The 22,769-nt window shown below is 38.2% G+C and overlaps 1 protein-coding gene across 1 annotated transcript in view; it reads right to left on the bottom strand.

Annotated features, from left to right (window-relative positions):
* Positions 1–22,769, bottom strand: part of Pcsk1 (proprotein convertase subtilisin/kexin type 1) — a 49,443-nt gene that overhangs the window by 17,422 nt on the left and 9,252 nt on the right. Inside the window, exons 5-9 of the mRNA XM_031360306.1 lie at positions 21,565–21,641; positions 14,809–14,897; positions 10,082–10,254; positions 8,501–8,713; positions 5,915–6,015 (exon numbers count right to left, since the gene is read on the bottom strand). Of these exons, the coding sequence (XP_031216166.1) occupies positions 5,915–6,015; positions 8,501–8,713; positions 10,082–10,254; positions 14,809–14,897; positions 21,565–21,641 (653 nt within the window). The remainder of the gene's footprint in view (positions 1–5,914; positions 6,016–8,500; positions 8,714–10,081; positions 10,255–14,808; positions 14,898–21,564; positions 21,642–22,769) is intronic.

Genomic DNA, 22,769 nt, shown 5'->3' with positions numbered 1-22,769 from the left:
AAATAGGGCAAGATATTTTTAAAAGTCTATCTATCCAGTTTTCTACTGCACCAAAAATAACAGGAATTTGTAGGAAGATTATGAGTATATGAGCAGTTAATCCAATTACAAGGCACTTTGTATCATGGCATCAAAGAGGGAGCAATAGAAAACACATTCTACAAAAAAGTATACATGTAGGGATCCATGGCTCCAGATACATACATTGGAGAGGATGGCCTTATCTGGCATCAATAGCAGGGGAGGCCCTTGGTCCTGTGGAAACTTGGTGCCCCAACATAAGGGGCAGTGAGGTAGGAGTGGGTAGGTGTGTGGAGGAGCACCCTCATAGAGACAGCAGGGACGGGGAAAGGGGTGAGGAGTTTGTGGAGGGGAAACAGGGAATTGGAATACATTTTTAAATGTAAATAAATAAAATAACCAATAGAAGGGGAGGAAGAAAGAAAGAAAGAAGGAAAGAAGGAAAGAAAGAAAGAAAGGAAACACATTATGTAATATTATGCTCCAATAAATGGTTCGACCTCAGTCTAATTATTTTCTTTCCCCGCTGCCTGAGTTGTCTCATCTGTCATATTAGAAGGTTGCAAATGACAGTTTCCAGAATGCTTTACTACTCAGATCTTTTGTTGGTTTATCATTAGAAATACCTTTTTGTACCTATTGCCTCTGTTTGTTTTTGCGACCATCACATATTCAGGAATCATTAGCCAGTTGAGCAGAAATGGTTGTATTCTCAAGGTACAAACTTCTTCTGTCCTTAAAGCATATTATTAAAATGCCTACTTCATTCTGGTCTCTAAATAAAATATCTTAAAGTAAAAGCCTCCTATCAAAGTGGCCAGTGGCCAATGGTCCATGGACAAGTTTCCTGTTTGGTTGATCAATGTTTGCAGGTACGTGTAAAGGAAGATGAAAATGGAGAGTAAGGGGCATAAGGAATGACGGTTTGGTGATCACATTCAAAGTATACATTGTTTATATTCCTGTGACACAGCATTTATTTTACATATAATTGTAGTGCTTTCTGTGTTTTCAAACTTATATATAATGTTTAGGAAATATTTAAGGAATTTCATTGTTAAGCAACGAAGAAAATGATGCCTTGTTTCTTAACAATTATTCTTTGGTTGCATCCTTTTAAAAGGAGCTGCTAACAATAGAACTAATTCTGGAGCATCTGATACAGCAACATCTGCACTAATTTAAAATATCAAGACTTCATTAGCTGGGCAGTGGTGGCACACACCTTTAATCCCAGCACTTGGGAGGCAGAGACAGGTTGACTTCTGAGTTCAAGGCCAACCTGGTCTATAAAGTGAGTTCCAGAACAGCCAGGGCTATGCAGAGAAACCCTGTCTCTAACCTCTACCCCCCAAATAAATAAATAAATAAATAAATAAAAGCAAGAAGCAGATATTGTTTTAAAAAGGAGGTGGCTGGAGAGATGGATCAACAACTGAGAGCACTGACTGCTCTTTCAAAAGGTCCTGAGTTCAATTCCCAGCAACCACTTGGTTGCTTATAACCATCTGTAATAGGATCAGATGTACTCTTCCTGGTATGTGTCTGAAGACAGCTACAATGTTCTCATATAAATAATAAATAAGTAAATAATATTTAAAAACAAACAAAAAACAATAAAAAGACTTTGTTGTGTTACTAACCAGAGCTATGTTGTTGAAAATAAGAGCTACAGAACTTAACATTGAAATTAAACATCCTTTAACTAGAAACGATGCAGATAAAAAAGTCTGGGTACGAAATGATAAAGTGAAAATAAAGTGGTTTAGTCTCTAATGATATCTATTTGAATTTAGATATTGAATAGTTTCTAACTTGAACTTTTCAAAAAATATTTTGTAAGTATTTTGTGGGGTGTTGTTTCCCTGAAGACTTTTGGTTTTGGCAACACTGATGGTTTACTTGGACTTTATTATTATTTATTAGAAAGCTTAAGGTTCATCTGTTTGTTGAGTATCTTCAAAGGTGTGATCGGATCCGGTGGTTCACTTGAGGATTTTTTATTAAAAATTACCCCAATTGTTTTGATCTTGTCTCTGAAGAGAGAGGTGATCATATGCAAGCTTCCTTAGATATAGTTAGTGCATACTAATTATGGTGCCACTGGCATTTATGCAGAGAATTTCTTTCTCCAGAACTTGCTTATTTAGTACCCTATTGGACAGTCTCATAATCACAGCTGGATGAAGTTGTAGGAAATGGTTTTTAAGGGTAATTGATTAAAGTACCCCTAACATTGAAAGGCCTTGGATGCCTGCTTAAAACCTGGCTTCTAGGGCAGATACTTCAGAATCTGAGTCCTTAACAATGGGATTTTGGAAAGTACATGGAGCTTTACTGTATTCAAGAGTAACTGGCTAAAGAAGGAAAGTATTACTTTGTAGATGTTTCAGCCAGAAATTACTCATTCTCCTTCTCTTTGTTCATTTCAGTTTCCTACCTCCCTCTTTTAGAATCGCAGTAAGGAATATGTGAGTGCAGCCTTTTGTGGAGACCTAGATCAGCTTCAGTCTCTAGCCTCCTTCGCTTGGTGGGATGATTGATTGGCTTCTATTAAACACTCTTCTCCATAACAGAGCTGTGGGAGTCTGCACAGAGCAGCACCATTTCAGGGCAGACAGCCCTGAATTTATATCTTGTGTGTGTGTGTGTGTGTGTGTGTGTGTGTGTGTGTGTGTGTGTGTATGTGTGTGTGAGAGAGAGAGATACTGGTCACCCCCTGTGAGATACTTTTCAACCCCTCTACCCCTCAGTTTCTTAATTTATAAAATGCAATATAACTACTACTTCAATATTATAAACTTGTCATAAGAATTATATTTAATGTTGTATGTAGACATTTAGCACACTGTCTGGCCCACAGTAAGAACATGATAAGCACTGAATGTCATTCTTGACAAGTTTAGTCAAAAGTCTTTCAGTCTCCGTGGTTGTTCCTTAGGTGGAGAGGAGTGACTGATTCAGTCTGCAGTGTGGAGTGGCTTGGGCTCCTATTTAGAAATTCTAGCATTTAGATGTCCTGATATGTAATCTTCATATAGACCATTTTGAATAGGGTGCAGAAAGCCATCCAACTGAGAACAAACATCTCAATAATTGCTATATACTTTACCACAAAGGGTATAAATCTTTGGACAGATCAAGTCCATTGTATTGAAAACTAGAATCAGAACAGGAGAGATTAAGTCCTTTGCTCTATGCCTGAAGGTTCATAAACTGTAAGGATAGTGCTTATGTTGAGGTCCTATTCTCCAATTGGTTCTTGATCTGTCAGTAAAGAAAGCCATGGGGGAATTGCTGGGCAAAAGGTACAGGTGGGACTTCTTGGTCCCTGTAGGAAAGCAGGAACTCAAGAAAGAATAGAGAGTTCATAATGCCTTGGAAATAGGAGAACCAGGTAAGCATGTGAGGTCTCTGAAGGAGCAGTGAACTGTGGTTGCTCTTATAGGTAGGTGGTCAGAGTTGTTTAGCAGGGACTAGATTCAACTAATTGACTAAAGTTAAGGTAAGAGGGAGGATCAGATCTAAAAGTAATGATAAGGGCACATTTTCCAAGTAGAATATAGTAGCACCCAGCAATTGTGCCAAGAAGAGAAGTTAAAAACGAACATCTATGTGTATGTGTCTTTTATCTGTGGATTCAAGGGAAGCTGGAAGGGGGCAGCACTACTACTTTCTGGAGCTAAGACGGGTAGAATAATACTATAAGCAACAGCAAACTATTAATGTTTTAAATCATGAATATGATGACGGTCTTCTAGAACCCACAAGCCAGTCCCCAGAAAAATTTCATAAGCACTCCCTTAATAAAGTCTGCATTTAGGAGCCAAGAAATTCACAGAGCACTTGGAAATTAGACTTGTATTCCATAGCAATAGTGCTCCTTCTTTAGATAAAGCCCATGAAGACAAACAAGATTAATTGGGCTATGTCATTCTTAGATAATGTCCCTCCCATGGAGGTACAAAGGTTCAGACTTTATAATGCCAGTTCTGGGGCTGGAAAGGTAGCTCCATGGGTTTAAACACTTGCTGCTCAGAAAGAACATGTGCATTTGATTGCCAGCACCCTGATCAGGCAGCTTGTAATTGCCTATAAATCCAATTCCAGGGGATTTCATGCCCTCTTCTGGCCCTCAGAGCCCTTGCAAGCATGTAGTATACATATAAGCAGGTATACATGAATACATATAAAGAAAAAGAAAAATTTCCATTCTTAGACATTAGCAATATAAGTACTCATCTGAGTGGATATCTTTGATGTGTTTTGTCACTAAAGCACAATGGCCTTGGCCTGGTTTCCTATGCATCTGACAGATATTGAGAAGAGGGGGGAAAAGTCCAACTTATTTAAACATTTCTCTAGTTCTTAATACATAGGCACTAGGTGAGACCCTAGACAGGGGTTATGCTGGGTCTCATTACTGATACTCAGAAATTCCTCCACCTCTATCTCATCAGGGTACCCTGTGAATTTTAGAACTTTACCAAGGAAAGATTCAGCCTCTCAGGACTTTTCCACGTGGCACAAAGGACAACATATTCTGTTCTGTTCTGTTCCAGTGAGTCTACCATATATGTGGGAGGCCCTTATGCTGTCTTCTAGCTAGGTTAGCTTTTTGTCACCAAACATTAAAGGCAGGAATAAAGAAGTATGAGTTGTGGAAGTAAGTATGAAGTACATGGTCTTTTTTTTTCCTTCTGTGTTAGAATGTTGAACAACTATTATGAAGTAAAAAATGTTGCTAAATCCATTTTTTAACATCATATACTAAAATAAAGCCAGAGGTATTTAGAACTTAAGCATAGTAAAGGAGCTACAGAAACAAACAAACAAACAAACAAACAAAAACAATAACAACAAAAAGAACTCACAAGTTTTAATCTCATTTTGGTTTGGGAGAATTTTAAAGAAAGAAGCTTTAGAGAAACAGGTTGGCAAGTATTGTTGTATACTTTTTTAGCTTTATTACACTAAAGTTACCTGTGAGCAAAACTGAAGGTAAATGTCAAACTGATAAAACGCTAATGGATCTTTGAATCCAAGATTATAAAATAAAACCAGGGTCATAAAGAGGCTGTATCAGGGGGCAACTTGCCAAAGGACGTAAATTCTGAGCCTCATCAGTAATGAGACCTGGTATTAACAAGATGCCATTTCCTTCACACAGCAAACACTACAAAGGTAAAGAGTGTCAGCACTTATTGTAGAAACTCGAGCTTTCACACATATCCTCCTAGGGAGAATATAACATGATGTGGCTTTCAAGAAAACAACTTGTCAATATGCATCAGAATCACTAAAACACACCTTCTCTTTGGCTTAGAACTCTCAATTCTGGGTGTTTATCCTTAGGAACACATAAGAGATGTAAATACTTATAAATGACATGATTGGATGACTTTTCCAAAATTTGTGTTTATAATTTGAAATCGTGTGAAAACATAAAAGTCCTGTTTTCGATTATCATGTCTTATCTAGCTATATTAGCTCCAGAATGAAGTTTTTATTTTCTGAAGAGAACACATTTGTTCTCAGCATCACTTTGAGGAAATGATTTAGACAGAATTCTGGCTGATTGGGCGGGTTTGTTACCCAGGAAGAGGACTAGGGAAGAACATGAATTTAGAAAGCCAAGGAGTATTGACCGAGATGTGAGACAGTATTTCTAGTGTTCTATAAAATATTAGAAAATAATGTGAAATGAGATGCATGTTTCTTAAATCTACATTGAGGCATCAATAATAATAATTTCAAAGTGGCAGGATTTATCTGGAGTTTGTTGTTTTTGTTGTTATTTTAGACGTTGTTCAAAATTTCTCCTATAATCACTCATTCAGACAACAACATGAAAAGTTGTCTCAGTCAAGCTGACCAGATTTTTAGGCCTTACTTTGCTTCCAAGGCCAGAGCAAAGATGCCAGCAGCCAGGGGTGCAGAAGCTGAGGTGCCTGTGTGGGTCTCTGTGCAGTCATTGTGCAGGTCGGCGCTTGTCTGGAAGGAAGGAGAAAAAGGCAGAGACATGAGCATGGTAGGGGTAGCCAGACTGAAGTCTGCATGTTCTATGATCAGGAAACACAAGATTTTATTTTCTTCTTCCTTTTCTCAAGCACCAACAAGATTTGCCATCTGCTGATATTTTAGTTTGCTCTCCTCTATGTGCAACTTGTCTATAATTCTGGCATCAAGCTGCCTTTTCTGGGGATGAAGTACTCCCACTATGAATATTTTCTCTTCTGAGATTCCCAAACAAAATGTGTCTATAAAAAAAGGAACTGTTTCTAAGTCACTGTGAATCATGCCAGCCCATTAATCATCTGGTCCATTGTGCATGGTTGAGCATATTTAGAAATTCTAACTCAAACAGCATTCCCTTTGGCCTTCAGATTGACGTCTGTCTGACTCTGTAATAGAGGAATATAATGACATCTTGATCAGAGACATTTGAAGAAAACTTACTTAGAATAGATTTTACATTAACTGTTGACTTGATTGGAAAGCTATAAGTTTGTGTCTTCTATCCTGAGATAGGATTGGTCAGGTTAAAAAAAAAAATTAACCCACACTTAGTTCTGGGTCCAGATTATAAAACTGCTGTGTCTTAGATGTGACCCACAGTCATGTTATATGGTGTTCACATTAGCAGCATGGGATTTATATTTCCTGATTCATTCTAGACACAAGTGAAAGCCTGCCTTGTGAAAGTATCTGTGAATATTATTAGTGCATGCGAGGAACTGTGTAGGCTAGCTTTATGATAATAAAGAGGCTATGGAGATATACCATATGTAGATATGCACATACCACAAGGACTTCCAGTCAGTCTGCTGGCTGAATAAATAGCAGGGACAAAGATTACTAACCAGACACCCACCCAGGCTTCAGTGCTTCAGTTTTAGCTGGAGATTTCAATGTGTAGGAGGAAGGTGTAAAAAAATAATGTGTTCTATTATCACCTCCTTTGGTTTCCCACTTAGTGTCCTTGGATTTCTCAAGTTATGGTGGCTCTGCTTCTCAGAGCACTGTGCAAGTCAAGCAGCCCTTTATACCTGTTGACGCAAATAAGCCCCTAGAGATGACTATGCTGAGGAAAAGGTTTATGTAAGAAAAGCATGTTATTGCAGCTGTCTCAAATAGAATCCACCAGCTGTCTCTGCCAGGACTGCTTTACCTAAGTATGAATCTCTACAAAGGTGAAAAATCTCTTCTCTGCTTTGGTGCAAGGGGTTCCAGATGAGGAGGAGTCTATGCAGTAGCAATATTAAAATGCTTAACAGGCCATTTTCTGAAGTCAGCTCTGGATGCCACAGGAATAGACACAGCCAGGAGCTCTGACACCCAAGTAGAGATGCCTGCTATGTCCCTTTCTAAAGGTATAAAGTGTGCCTACTACAAAGAACCCTTGACTAGAATGTTACAGTCTGTTTATTATTCAAGTAACTGAACATATGGCATGAGAGGAAGGCCAGCACCTTCTAGTGGAGACTACACAGCTCTGCTGCCTAAAATAGGTACAGAAGGGGCTATTAAAGACTGATAGTGTACAAACCACATATTGGTGCTGCTTAGGGTTTTTTAGGGTTGTTAGTGAGAATTATGCATATATTCCAGAACCCCCATTCTCAGAAGACCAGACAATGATGAATCCCTTTTTTTCCCACAAAGAACAAAATGTATAACATCCTATCATAATCTCTTGGGGTTACTGGCAACCCCCCAAAGCCTGTTAATTGTTAACTGGGTCATAGCCTGCTATTTTATTGAGATTAGGATCTACATAGAATCAACCTAGCTAAATTTGAGGCTGTAGACGTTTGAAAGTACCTATCTCTGTTCTCAAAGCCTCCAAACAGTTCATTATGCCCTTGAAGGGAAATCCAATAATTGTTCATGACTCATGGAAGTGAAGGCACAGGCAGGCGTGGGCTGGAAGAGATCGAAGCATATAACTCCTTGAGCTGCTTTCCCCAGAGGCTGAGGAGTTCACCCCAGGCAAAACTGAGACTTATTTTTTTTCCACGTAGGTTATCTGTTCTTAGCAGGTATTACTGGTATAGAGTCTATACTTTTATCATTTGCTAATGGTTGAGTAAGACTATATCCCTATTATTAGAGGATCAGTAAGCACAGGGTGATGAAGCCCGATGACCCTGAAATCTCCTTTCAGGCTGTTTCCAGGAAGGCATCAGACAAGCTGAAAAGGCGTTTGGAGTGTTTGCTGCATGTAATGACAGGTTTCGTGGCTTCTCAGAGCTGAGTTAAAAAATGACAGGGAAGATCATCTTTGCAGAAGTGCCATTATTTCTGGCAGAAACTTTCCAATATATGCTAGTCTTTCAAGAGAATAAGCAGGAGTCTCCCCAATTGATACATCAAGCTGAAACAAATCAGTCCCTGCAAAGGTCAGGGAAGAGGATATTCTGAAAGTATGCCTTGCTCTTCTCTACCTCAAAAGAGACATAGAAACAAAGCAACCTACGATTCGCTGGTCTTTGAAATCACCACTGCTGTAGGAGGTAGCCAATGTGGAAGAACACTTCTCTGCATACCAGGGTGACAGGCCTTGCTGGGAGGCACTGCTGATAGAAATGGTGTAAATGCTGTCTGTGTAGCCATCACAGTCACAATTATCTCCTTGACGACCCCCATTCCCTGAAGCCCACACAAAGATGGAGCCTTTCCCTTGTCTCCCCTGAAAGAAAAGAGAGAATATAACAATCTATTATCATCAATTGTGGTTACTAGGCAAGCCTTCTAAAACTGTCAGAAAATATTTGCACAGTATTCTGAGAGACAATCCTTTGGAATCTGTCTTTAATTTCAAGGTTTCAAGGGTTGTCAGATTGTATACCTCAGAATAGAAGCAGAGTATCCCTGCCTGCATCCTGTTTTCAGGGTCTTCTCTGCAGTGGGGTTGATCTAGGCTTTTTCCTTTCTTCCTTATTTCTAGATTCATAATCCAGCCTTTAACACATGAATTATAATTTTTATTACTCTTCTCTTCATTATGTCACTAGACTTGAATCTTTGAACTTCCTCTGTTTCTGCCTGAATCGTCTGGCTGACTGATAGAATGACAAAATCAAGCATTATTCAGATCTGCTTTGCAGCTGCATTAAAAAAAGCCTCTTGGTTTGAATAGAACTCGTCAAGGCCACTCTTTCTGTGATACTTCAATTGGTGCTCTCCAAAGCTTCTACTTTTGTCTCATCCTGCATAGTTCAAGGTCTTAGAATCTGTCCAACAATGTAGTTAGCTCAAGTGAAAGAGCAGCATTTGAGGGGTGAAAGGATTCCAGGTACTCATGTAATGTAGAGGGCAGGGTGTTGCTGCATTCAAGAATGAACTCTTACAGCAATTGGAAGAAGGCTAGGTGGTAGATTACCTAGTAAAAAGTTCTGAAGAAAAATGAGAAATATGTCCAAAAGCAGCAGTATGTGTGTGTGTGTGTGTGTGAGAGAGAGAGACAGAGAGAGAGAGACAGAGAGAGAGACAGAGAGTATGTGTGTGCAGGTGCATCTGCATATTTGCATGTGTTCATGTGTGTGTGTACATGTGTGTATACAAATGTTCAGATACATGTGTATGTGGGGTGGTGTATATGTATATGTGTGGAGTCTTGAGGTTAGCGTTAACTGTCATTCCTGAGGCACTACCCACTTAGGTTTTTGTTTGTTTGTTTATTTGAGACAAAGTCTCTTATCAAAGCCTGGTTAACCAGAGAACATCAGGGGTCTTTGCCTGTTTCCACTGCCTCAGCTCTGGGAATGTAAGCACTAACATTCCTGGTTTTATACTAATATGCTGAGGCTCAAACTCAAATTTTCATGATAAGCAACCAAGACATTTCAACTCCCATGCCTTAAGAAATATATTAAATATAAATATTCTAAAAGTAATGAATCTTTGCACCATGTTGGACTCACATATGGAAATTTTCTTAACTTTGAACAGCTCTCTGAAGAATGATTTAGCTGTTTAAGTGCATTTAAAGTTGTCAAAAGCTTTTCCCTATGTTCTCCCCTCCTCACTGTTTCATGAGTCTGTGTTAGCATCTTACCTGCTTGACACCATATTCAAATGCCTTCTGGGCTAGTCTGCCAGGCCCCTCCACAGTTTTTCCATCATCATTAGGGCCCCAGCTTGCACTGTAAATATCCACATGGCCAGGGTTGAATCCAATTGAACTAGCCTCAATAGCATCAGTTACAATGCCATCCAGCATTCTTATGCCTAAGGAAAACAAAGAAGCAACACAACAATAATATATAACAGGAATGTCAGTGTGTCCACAGAGAACAATAAAACACTTTTATCTCCCTTTGTTGTCTAATTGCTCTGGCTAGGACTTCAAGTACAATATTGAATAGATAGGTAGAGAGTGGACAGCCTTGTCTAGTCTCTGATTTTAGTGGGATTGCTTCAAGTTTCTCTCCATTTAGTTTGATGTTGGCTACTGGTTTCTGTATATTGCTTTTACTATGTTTAGGTATGGGCCTTAAATTCCTGTTCTTTCTAAGACTTTTATCATGAAGGGGTGTTGGATTTTGTCAAATGCTTTCTCAGCATCTAATGAGATGATCATATTTTTTTTCTTTGAGTTTGTTTACATGGTGGATTACTTTGATGGATTTCTGTATATTGAACCATCCCTGCATCCCTGGGATGAAGTCTACTTGATCATGATGGATGATCATTTTGATGTGTTCTTGGATTCGGTTTGCGAGAATTTTATGGAGTATTTTTGCATCAATATTTATAAGGGAAATTGGTCTGAAGTTCTCTTTCTTTGTTGGGTCTTTGTGTGGTTTAAGTATAAGATTAATTGTGGCTTCGTAGAATGAATTGGCTACATTCAGTTTCTATTTTGTGGAATAGCTTGAGGAGTATTAGTATTAGATCTTCTTTGAAGGTCTGATAAAACTCTGCACTAAACCCATCTGGTCCTGGGCTTTCTTTTGGTTGGGAGACTATTAATGACTTTTTCTATTTCGTTAGGGGATATGGGACTGTTTAGATCATTTAGATGATCTTGATTTAACTTTGGTACTTGGTATCTGTCTAGAAAATTGTCCATTTCATCAAGGTTTTCCAGTTTTGTAGAGTACAGGCTTTTGTAGAAGAAGGGAGACCAAAGCATGGATACTTTGATCCTTCTTAGAAGGGAGAACAAAATACCCATGGAATAAGTTACAGCGACAAAGTGTTGATCAGAGTGTGAAGAATGGACAATCCAGAGAATGCTCCACCTGGGGGTCCATCCCATATACAATCACCACACCCCGACACTATTGTGGATGCCAGCAAGTGCTGGATGACAGAAGCCTGATATAGCTGTCACCTGAGAGGCTCTGCCAGTGCCCGACTAATACAGCCATCCATTGGACTGAGCACAGGGTATCCAATGAAGAAGTTAGATAAAGGACCCAAGGAGCTGAATGAGTTTGAAACTCCATAGGAGGAACAACAATATGAACTAAGCAGTACCCCCCAGAGCTCCCAGAGAGTAAACCACCAACCAAAGAGTACTGATGGTGATACTCATGGCTCCACCTGCATATGTAGCAGAGGATGGCCTAGTCGGTCATCAATAGGAGGAGAGGCCCTTGGTCCTATGAAGGCTCTGTGCTCCAGTGTAGGGGAATGCCAGGGCCAAGAAGTAGGAGAGGGTGGGTTGGTAAGCAGGGGGAAGAAGGAGGGAATAGGGTTTTTCCCCCCAGAGGGGAAATCAGGAAAGGGGAGAACATTTGAAATGTAAATAAAGAAAATATCTACTAAAAAACAAAACAAAACAACAAAAAAAAAACACTCTTAGCAATCACAGTCTTAAGGGACTTTCTGAAACAGCAAAAGAAAACAAAACCACTACCACAACAAAAATACCCAAAGTAGTCACTGGATGTTCAACACTTGTTGTGAGGTGGTTCCTAATAGCACCCAAGGGACAAAATCCTGTCTCTGTGAATTTTCTTGCCCTAACTTTAGAGCTAATATTATGTACTATAAAGCAGCTGTGATTTGTTGCTGTTGTTGATGTTTAAAAGCTGTTGCCAGTAATATTGAGATCCAAAGTAAGTGGCATCATACTACCAGAGGAAATGCCAGAAATTCTGTAATACTGTAACATTGTAATGTTCTGTAACATTATAAGTGTTTCCTTTTCCTCTAGCATCCTAACAAAGTGAGAGATGAAAGATAGCTTTTAGAAGGAAAAATAAAACCAATAAGTCCCCCTGTAAGCACACCTGCTCCTGACTGTGCCATGATGACTGTGGCCCAACCTGTCATAGAAGAACCCTGATCAGAAACTGTATCTCTGATCAGGAAAGATCTATCTACAATAGGAAACCAACAAAGAGAAGGAACTGTTGTTTCTAAGCTTGGATTAAACATAGTCCAGAGGCTATTCTTTTATATGCTTGCTGAGAAATATTTTCAAGGAACATGCTTTCTTTTCTTCTAAATACTCTCAAGGATGAAATCATTGTGACAGATTTCCCTGCCAAAGGAGAGTGTTTTTCATCAGGAGAGAGCTCTCTGTACCTTTCAACACCCTGTCAACCATCACCAGACTCATGAATCTAAGAGCCAAGAAGGAAAAACCAATTTGAACAAGACAGACAGATACCTGGTTATTCCTGGATTTGGGTTAATAATTCAGTGGACTATGCAGCCTTATGGTTTTATACTATTATTTACTAGGAAACAGAGGTGGATGAATACATAATCTACACTATTATTTACTAGGAAACAGAGGGGGATGAATACATAATTTACATGATCAAATCAAGTCTTGCAGTTTTTTGAGAATTGTTTTGCTAAAAGAGGTAGTATCTACAATCCCAGCAGCTGGGTGATGAGGCAAACGGGGGGATCCAGAATCCAAGATCATTGTTGGCTACACAGTGAGTCCAAGGACATCCTGGACTACAGACCCTGTTTGAAAACAGCAAAAACAACAATAACGAAATCCTTTGAAGTGTGTTTGGAAGAAAAGCATTTCAGCTCTCAATTTTTATAACTGTATTGACACTGAAGAAACTATTTCACTCCTCCAAGCCTCATTTTCATCAACTATAAAATGGAGGTGATGATAACAGCACACTTGCCATACATATTGCACATTCATGTAAACTCATTTCTTCATAACTACTATTTCAGATGGGTGCTGTAATTCTTATATTGTATAGGTGGACAGACTGATGCCTGAGAGATACAGTAGCTTAAGACCACACAGCTTGAAAGCAGGAAGCCAGGATTCGAATTCAACAAACATGGCACCCAAATCTACCCTGCTCAGTGCAGGGACATATTCTATAATGTACTGTATTATATTTTATTGGCATACAGTGGATACCTAATACATTAAATTGTTTGTCAAATGAGGACTGGACCACCAAAGGCTGGAGTGATGAAAAAGCACAATAGTTTTAGGATCAGAAGTTTTATATTTTAGTTTGATATTGCCACTGCCTGTTATTGGTTACCTTAAGAACCTGATTTCAATTCTTCTCCAAAACATGAAGATTAGATCATTTCTTCACAATCTATAGCTCTTTGGTTTACAGATATTTAAAAAATGAAAAATTTTTGAGTTGATTACACCCAAACCTGCATTCATTTCATTAAATTAGGACAGCATTTTGAAGATGATAATATCAAACAAAGAAAAAAATTAGGAATGATGCTTAAAAATATGAATGTCCTCCATTGGTGAAAAATGCACATATATCCATGTCACAATGTATATTTATTTGGTTTCTAAAAAGAAATCCGTAGCTTAATTTAAACTGCAACCATGTAGAGTTTAATGTAATTTTATTGTAATGACACGCTATACAAATGTTCTCTTTGTTTTAAAACCAAAGTAAATTCAACATTTATTACATATCTGTGAAAATTCAAGGTAGGGAGTGTAATGAAGGGGGCAGTTTTTTGTTTTCTTTCTATATTCTAACATGTCTGCTCTCTACAGGTCTTCATTGGAACATGAATTCTGCCAGAGGACTCTCTTGCCTTCCCTGTGGCTTCTTTTAAATGCAGCCCTGTAGGAGGGTGGTCATGGAAGCTGAGTAAAGTGCTGTTCATCCTCCCATCCCCATTTGCCTCAATCCTGTTTGGAAGCAGCTCCTTTTACACATATGAAGCCAGAGCTCCTGCCCAGGAATTCTCTATGGTTATGGATTCCTCTCTACTTTCTACTGACCTCCCTTTCCCTTTGCTACTTTGAGCTGAGTGGGTAACCTATGCTTATTCTAATTAGTTCCCTCTTTTTCACTTCTAATTTTACATAAATGGCTTTTTTTAATAAAAATGCTGTACTAAACAAAGCAGCTAATGACTCTCCATTTTTGGCACTTAAGGTAGTATTGCCTACTTCATATAACAAGAATATATTTTTTAAAAATCATTTTAAAAAACTATTCTTTGCTTATAAGCAAAGAATATCTATAGAATGAACAGGAGAAATCTATTCTTTTTGAGCAAGAGCTTAATAGGTATCTCTTTTAAAGCAGAGCACAGAGAATATTAGATTTCATTCAAGTGCCATTCACCATTCCATTATTCTTCCTGCAGGGATGTCTAAGCTATATTCAGCTATCCATCTACAAGGAATCCAGGCCCACTGATTTACCTGGAAGTCACAGTCAAATTCTGCAGCAAATTTTGTAAGAAACTCAGTTTTTCATTGGTTGAAGAAAATGGTTGATTCCCCTCCCACTATTTTATAGCAGGGAGCACAAACCTCCAATTAAAGTGTCAAAATACAGGAAAAGACTGCCTTACCTCCAACTTTGGAATTATATGCAACTCCAACCCCACACTTGTGATTATTTGCTTGCATGGCAATTTCTCCTGCGCATCTTGTTCCATGTCTAAAGATTAAAAGAGTAAAACTTATAAGACAGAAATAAAGATTTGTGTTTTCACATAAAGTCATAGTATTACCTCTTTATCAGCTTTCTTCTGTGTGTTCTTCCTATTGCAGTTAAATGAAATATGTAGAGATGAAGGCTATAGACAGCAGAGTCAAAACACATGAGTTCAAATTCTGGCTTCTGCCAGTAACTGATGGTGTGGTCTTGGATCAGTAACTTATCCTCAAAGGACTGTTGTGAGGATCATGTGAGTTGTTTGTGCAGAGATCTTAGAACATATATTAAGAGCCCACATGCTTATGGTCTCTGAGCCAATGTAGCTTCTTACACTATTGGGAATATATCAACGCCTAAGGACAGTGTCTCTAATATGTCTCCTAAGCCTTTCATACTGGCCATGAGATTGTTCCTTACTTTCTGTTCTCAGAATGGCCTTGGATTAAGTGGTCCCCAATCAGCCCTACTAAGTAGAGTAGACTAGGGTTCCCTTGTTAGCTCTTCTCTGTTCTTCTTACTATCTCTCACACGATGATAGTCAACGACTTCCTGTTACTAAGAAGAGCATGTGATTTTCTGGGGACACGACTGACTGACTGACTAACTGAGAAATCAGACATTCTCATAAGCTGGTTGAGGCCTGAACAAGACTGCTTTCCAATTAGCCAAAGAAAGGAATTGCTTTCAGAGTATTTGGTGGGATTTATCCATCCTTTATCACACTAATTTCTACCACTGAAGGACCAATTCTAAAATTCTGGAGGAAACAATTATCTTTATTTTCAGCTAGCCTGACTCAGGAAGGCTTACAACTGATGATAATATTGAGGTGAATTCATTGCAGAAACACCTGGCTATAGTAAAAAAGCTGCTAGTGACTTACAGGAGCCACTGACAGATATGCTAAAGTGAAGAAAAAAAAAAGAAGGGTTACTTTTAGTAGCAACACTAGTCAGCTACCTCTAGAAAGTACTGCACTGGCTATAGAGTAATTCTTCCCAGTGCAGAATATAGAATTCCTGAAGTTACTGAGCCAACAAAGACAGCTCTGCTAACACTTTTCTCTGAAGTACCATACCTCTCCTCAGTCAGCTTTCAAGCACTGATGCTTATTTGGGGGGAAGAAATACTGCCCTTCTTTGTAAACTTTGAACAGGAGGGAGCAGGTAAGTCAGGAGCATCTTGCTGCCACTCAAGACCCCATGGAGAATGAAGTTAAGTGGGCCAGCAGCACTAACAGTGGATGATGTTGGGAGAGCACATTAGATGACTTCCAAGGTCTCATAACATCTGCTGGTGATTTTTAAATAATCCTTTGAGTCAGGATTATCTCAAATGTAAGTGAAGTGTCCTGAAATGTTCTAGAGAATGTGTGCTAATCATAACATTTAAAAGATACCTCATAATAGCCTATGTTGATCCCCTTTAGCCAAGGGTCAAACTCAGAACTTATATTATTATGTCAGTTCAATAATGTCAGTTCAAACTCAACAAGATTCAACCTATGCTTGTCATTGGAGGTTTTACTTGGAGGTATCATACATGTCTAGTTGAGGTATTCTCTCCCTTATTATATGGTAACTCCATTTAAATTTCTTTCATAGAATATATATATATATATATATATATATATATATATATATATATATATATATACACTTAAGGAAGCTCCTAAAGTAACAGATTTCCATATGGTTTTTCACAGGGACTTTAGTGTTTAATGTCCCTCCACATATACTTTACTCATCTCCCCTAACCTCTTTTTATTTAATCCTTTCCTAGTTTCTCCTTTATCTTTTTATAGCATGATACTTTACTTCCCCTTCCCTGGAATATCTACCCTTCCCTGCTGGTCTCTAATTAGGTCCCTAACTTCTGTGGTTATTTTGATTGAAGTACATATATTGAAAACTTAAAGGCTAGCATCCACTGATAACAGAAAACATGCAGTATTTTTCTCTATGGGTCTAGATTATCTCAAGATGATTGTTTCTAGCTCCATCCATTTACCTAAAATTTTCAAATTTTTATTTTTCTTAATAGCTGAATGATATTCCATTGTGTAAATGTGCTACATTGTCATTATCCATTCACTAGTTGATGAATACCTAGGCTGTTTCTAATTTCTGGCTATTATGAATGAAGCAGCAATAAACATGGACAGACAACTCTGTTGCTGTAAGAGGAAGATGTAGAGATTTTGGGTATATGTCTAAGAGTGGTACAGGTTGCTCTTGAGATAGATCTATTTTCAACTTTTGGAGAAACTCCCACACTAATTTCCATAGTGGCTGTACCAGTTTGCTCCCTCATCAGCAATGGTTAAGTTCTCCTTATTCCCTATATTCACATCAACATGTGTTGTCATTTTCTTAGTTTATCTTAGGCCATTCTGACTGGGGTAAGAGAAAATCTCAAAGTACTTTTAACTGCCATTTTCTTGGTAACTAAGGATATTGAACATTTTCTGAGTGTTTCTCAGTCATTTGTGTTGGTTCCATACCACAGCATGATGGCAAGGCCCTATAATTGCTGAAGACACCTATTACTTATGTCATCAAACATAGAATCAAGCTGGCGCTCAACTAGAAAATTCACCCATCTACTGATTAGTATTCGTGGTGCTGTTAGGTACTCTGCACATTACCAGAGAAGAAAAGTAATTGTCAATATCATTGATCTCCAAATCCTGTGGCCCACAATAGCAATCTGCCTACAACATATACTAGATCAGTATTGGCACCCATGTATTGCAAGAAGCTTTTCTGACGAGGGCTGAGTAATGTATTGTGGGTACAGCAATATGTCATTAGGAATAATTTTATTGATACACTTCTTTAGCAGAACAACAGTATGGGATTTTCTCGTAGGTTCATAATCTATTTAGTTTTGGGCTCATGGTCACTTTAGCAGTGTCAGGTATGGGTTCTATCTCATTGAACTGGCCTTAAATGTAATCAAAATGTGGTTGGTTACTCAAGCAAACAAACAACTTCTACTAACTTAGAATAGTGGTAGTAACTGGCATTTTAAAAATTGATTTAAAAATTCAAAAGGTAACGAGTATTATTTTGCTTAAGACATTCTTGTCACACTAATTATTTGACTAGAAAAATAATCTGTAATTGTTGTTGAAATACTTAATACAGATTCATGCTATCTTAATAGTAAGTGTTGCTGCAATTTTAAGATTTATTATTTGGTGATTCTTCTTTTGATATGGTTCCTAATGTAGTGATGATGAACAGCAGTGATAGGAATAATTTAGAAAGACAATGCTGATAAAATTGGGAATTAATAAGTCTCCAATTGTTGAACAGGCTAACAGAATGGGGTCATTCGTTTTCTAAACTTAAAGGGTGTTATGTCTGGCAATGTGCTAGAAGGTATTTCTTTTTATTGTAGCTTCTAATAAACAATTGTGATACTATCTTTCTGGCTGATAGTCAAGTGTTCTAAGAAATATTTTCATTGTTTCATTTTCAAATACAGATTCTGAATTGGCTAAAAAAATCAAAATGTGTTTCTCCTTTTGCTCTTATTAAATGATAACATGCTTGTCATGCTGATTTTTTAATGAAATGCAACCTATCTCATTTGCTAAGTGAGAAACCTAGACAGCCATCAATTGTCAACACCACTACCATTGACCTTATCATAAAAATCATTTCAGTAAACACTTATTTACATGTTTTTGTATTAATGTCCACAAATATATGCATATTTGTGTAATCACCATATCTCTATAATAATACAGGTATATAAAATATTTCTTTTCAAAACATGTTGAAATCTAAACACACATACACACACATAAATACACACAGACATACACACACTATATATAGGTTTAATCTAAACCTTTCTCTAAGCCTGTTTTTTTTACTGCTAAATTGATGGCATATTAACTCAACACCACATGGAACACACATGATGGCCAAGGCGCTGGAAAACCAGGGTTTTCAAGGTGATCATAAACAACACTATTATATGGGTCTTCAGAACTCATTATGAGGGTAACATAGCTTCCTCTTAGAACAAGAAAGAAAACCATTTTGGATATGCAATGTTTCCCAAAGGTCCCTACCTTGGCCCTATTGGAAGAGATTGGACATTTAAAAGGTCGGTTTTCTGTAACTAGGGATATACCCTAAAAAGCTGATTGTGTTATATTGGTCTTTTCCTCTCTGGTTGCTTCCTGCTGCTGTGAGATGAGCAATTCGTCCACCACAATGGAGCCGCCATCCACCACGAATCCAAAGAGCAGCAAAGACAACCGACAGTGGAATTGATCATCTGAGACTGGGACCTAAGGGAAATGTTTTCTCTTTCTAAGTTGAGTTAATTTTATTTGCTACAGTAATGCAAATGTGGTTCATATAAGGTCTGAGTCCTCATGACAAGAGAAATGGCAAAATATCATTATACAAGTTATCACTCAGGATATCTATAGTTATCCTAAAGCCAGACCCTCAGATCTACATAAGATGGATGTGCACTGCCTGCTTTCACTGTCTCCCCAGATCCACATTTGTTTTCAGGCCAATTGCTCTTAGTCTTAATGAGGGGTGTAATGAATGTTGTTTTCTACCATTTTAATAAAGTAATGCCTACTCACTTTTTCAGGAACTTTCAGAAATATATACAGCAGGTAGTTTATTGCCAGTTTTAGGTGATAAGTAGAAACAAAGGAGAGGCATTGAGAAGAGGGTGGTTTTCCTAAGGTTACTCTCACTCCGTACCAGTAATTGGCAAAGCTACAGCTGCCAGCTGGGTCACCCCATATGGTAGTCTTCCAAAAGAACTGGTATTTCTCTTGTTTCTACCTATCTTGACTGAGAAATATATCTAAAAGCTTGTCCATGAGCCCTGTTATCATTTCCAAGATGTCTGTGCTTCTCCCAAGGAGGCACCAGTACCATTTCCACTTTATTGTTACTTAAATGCTATGTTTCCAAAGTGTATTTGTGGTTAGCTCCATTACTCAAAGCCAGGTAAATAGCACTAAAGAATCATATATAAATCTTACACTGCCTTCCTTTTTCTTCAAGGAAGAAATAGATACCTGAAAGTGGAAGCCAAGTCTATATGGCCCAGTTTCTCTTTGTGCTTTGTGATGGCCATCTAGAGGTAGGGTGTCAGGGGTATTTATGGATCAGCAGGCCAGAAAAAGGCCTTTTGTAGATTTTCAGGATCTTCACAGTCAACCTTCAGGGAGCTGAACAACGTTTTAGGCCCTACCCTCAGGTAGTAGGTGCTGACGTAGGCACTACGTATCTGGAATCTTTACATGAAGAGGAGGTGTTGGAGAAGAAGACATGTGGATTGTACTCACATCAAAGGTAAGAGCAACTGCTAGTCTGAGACAAATGCTCCTGAGAGGTGGTCTTTGTTTGCAGTTTGCTACCTGGATCTGATGTCTGCCTGGAGAAGGGACCGGGTACCCAAATACAATTAATTAGAATGGGTAGAGCTAGTTGGAATGAGTAGAGTGGAGGTGGGCAGAAAGTCTAGGTTTCTCAGAGAAGGATGGGGCAAGCAAGAGTTCTCATTGGAAGTAAGGTTGTGGTAGAGAGGGATAACATGAGAGTTGGGGCTCCTTTACATGAAAGAAGTGTGCCAGAGATGTCACAAGAAGGCAGACAAGGTATGTGTTCCTTGGGCAGGTCAAAGAAAAGTAACTTTAAATTAACCTTACTACCAGAGACATATGGGTCTTAGTGGAAAGAGAACCACTTTATGTTCCATGTGGACTGCTTCACATATCAGATCTTTCAAGATTGTTCCTATCCTCACAGCAATAAGCCCCAATTATGACTCCAATTTCATTTCCTTTAATGAAAGTCTCTTCTGTGTGGAAAAAATGTGTGACTGTCTCCTTTAAGCTTGTAAGAAATATCAGTCTGAGATAAAAGGCAGTGCTCAAATGGGCATGGCCACTTTGAGACTAAATTTCTAGAGTAAAGATTCTTTAGGGTTAAGAGAGGAGATTGAAAGTCTATGGTTTCTGGCATTCTTTGGACTCTAGTTTTGGAAGGACTGGCTAGTTCTTATCTTCCTTTATACTATGAGACTCTAAGGTGGAAGCTGTTAGCTTAAGAGTCAAGAGTTCTCCCCTTTTTCTCCCACTGAAGGTTCTTGACAACCTCATCACCTGAGAGACTGAGATGGATGCAAAGAGCAATCCTCTGCTGCATCTTCTTGTCTGCTGCCTGGCCATGACCTTCTGGTGGAACCAGATTACAAAGCACATTTGCTACCACAGTGGAGATTTGTTGGGTGTTAGATTGAGTAATGGATATTACTTTTTGTTCCTTTTTCACGAAAAAGGGGAAAGAGAGGCATACAATTTATATCTATTACATTCTAATATTTTCCCTAAAGCTACAAATACTCAGTTACTCTTAAGGGGCTGAGCCTATAATATAAGAAGGACAACCTTATAAAATCAGAAATTTAAGTAAGTATGTTTTAAATATGTTTTTATAAATCAAAAGGAATGTGAAAACAGGTTTTTGTTCCTGTTTTAAAAGCAATGAAATATGGCATGGAGGGTGGTTTACATTTACCAAGACTTGAAATTGGACCAAATTTATAGCAAAAGTCTCCAAAACAAGATGAAAGCATTATACATAACTTTATTCCTCCAGAATGCATGTTTACTCACTTGTTTTCATTTGTGGGATCATATCGGGGAAATGGATCATGATCATTATCGTTAAAATCATAGCTAGCCTCTGGATCCTAAAGAAACAACAAAAATAACAGCATAGTGTCATAAAAGGCAGCACTTTTAGAGCCTGGCCCTTCCTGAAAGACAGCTCCAAAGAGTGGATTTTAGAGCTTCTAGCCTGACTGAGCAGTGATTATATCCACAAGCCAGCAGCAATAATGAGCAAGGCACACAACATTTAATGACTGTATCAGACTTATATTTCATAGATGCTCATAAAGCTGAAAATGTCTGCATTCCATAGGTTCAACTCTCTCATTTTTCAGAAACAAATAGGCTCAGAAACAATAATGACTTTTAAGGCCACAGGGTTAATTATTCATGTGTGACATACATCCCTTCATAACAAAGATGCAGAGGTGGCTGTGGGTGGGTTAACTTCTGCAATGCTCTTCTTTAGACTTCTTAGGCACAGTAAGAAGCCATGAAATTTAATTACTGAAAACTTACTTGAAATTCAAGAAACCTCTTCTTGCCCATCTTCTTTTTCAATCTTACTGCTGCATTTAAGCATCTCTGACATAAATACTCTGACACCACTGCTTCTATTCCCCAATATTTTAATAATCCTTCCTTTCTATTCTGAGTTATTTTTTAAAATCTCTTCCATACTGTCCCCTTTCCTTTGCTGTATAGCTTTGAATTATAGCTTTGGAACTTTGGGTGGGTGATAAAAACAAGAGAAAGAGAAAGGATAATAGGATAGGTGGAACATTCAACATCCTGCTATAAAGGCAAAAGATCTATTATGGAATCCTTGTTCTATTAGGAACTACATTGACAATTATTCATCTTCCCACTTCCCACATCATCCCTTCCATTCTTGGCTTGGCATTTTTGCTGTGCTGCTCATCTTGATTTTGCATAGTGGAAATTACATTTATGTAGCTTTATGATGAAGAGATACTGAGCCATAAAGAATTTGAGAAAGTAACCAATAAAATGGTTTCAAGAATTAAGATGGTCTGACTGATTTCAGTTCTAAATACCATGTGGCTCCTGGTCTGAAGAATTTTTAGCAGTTTCACTGGTGTAAAGACCCCTCATTCTACTTTCTAACACACATTGTCATGTGTAATATTTGAGTTTGCTTACTCTTTTTATGCCTACTAATACAAAACAAGTTTAGATAGACTGAT

Source organism: Mastomys coucha, unplaced genomic scaffold, assembly GCF_008632895.1.
Source record: "Mastomys coucha isolate ucsf_1 unplaced genomic scaffold, UCSF_Mcou_1 pScaffold8, whole genome shotgun sequence".
NCBI classification, from domain to species: domain Eukaryota; kingdom Metazoa; phylum Chordata; class Mammalia; order Rodentia; family Muridae; genus Mastomys; species Mastomys coucha.
This window is presented reverse-complemented; position numbering and strand designations above follow the sequence as displayed.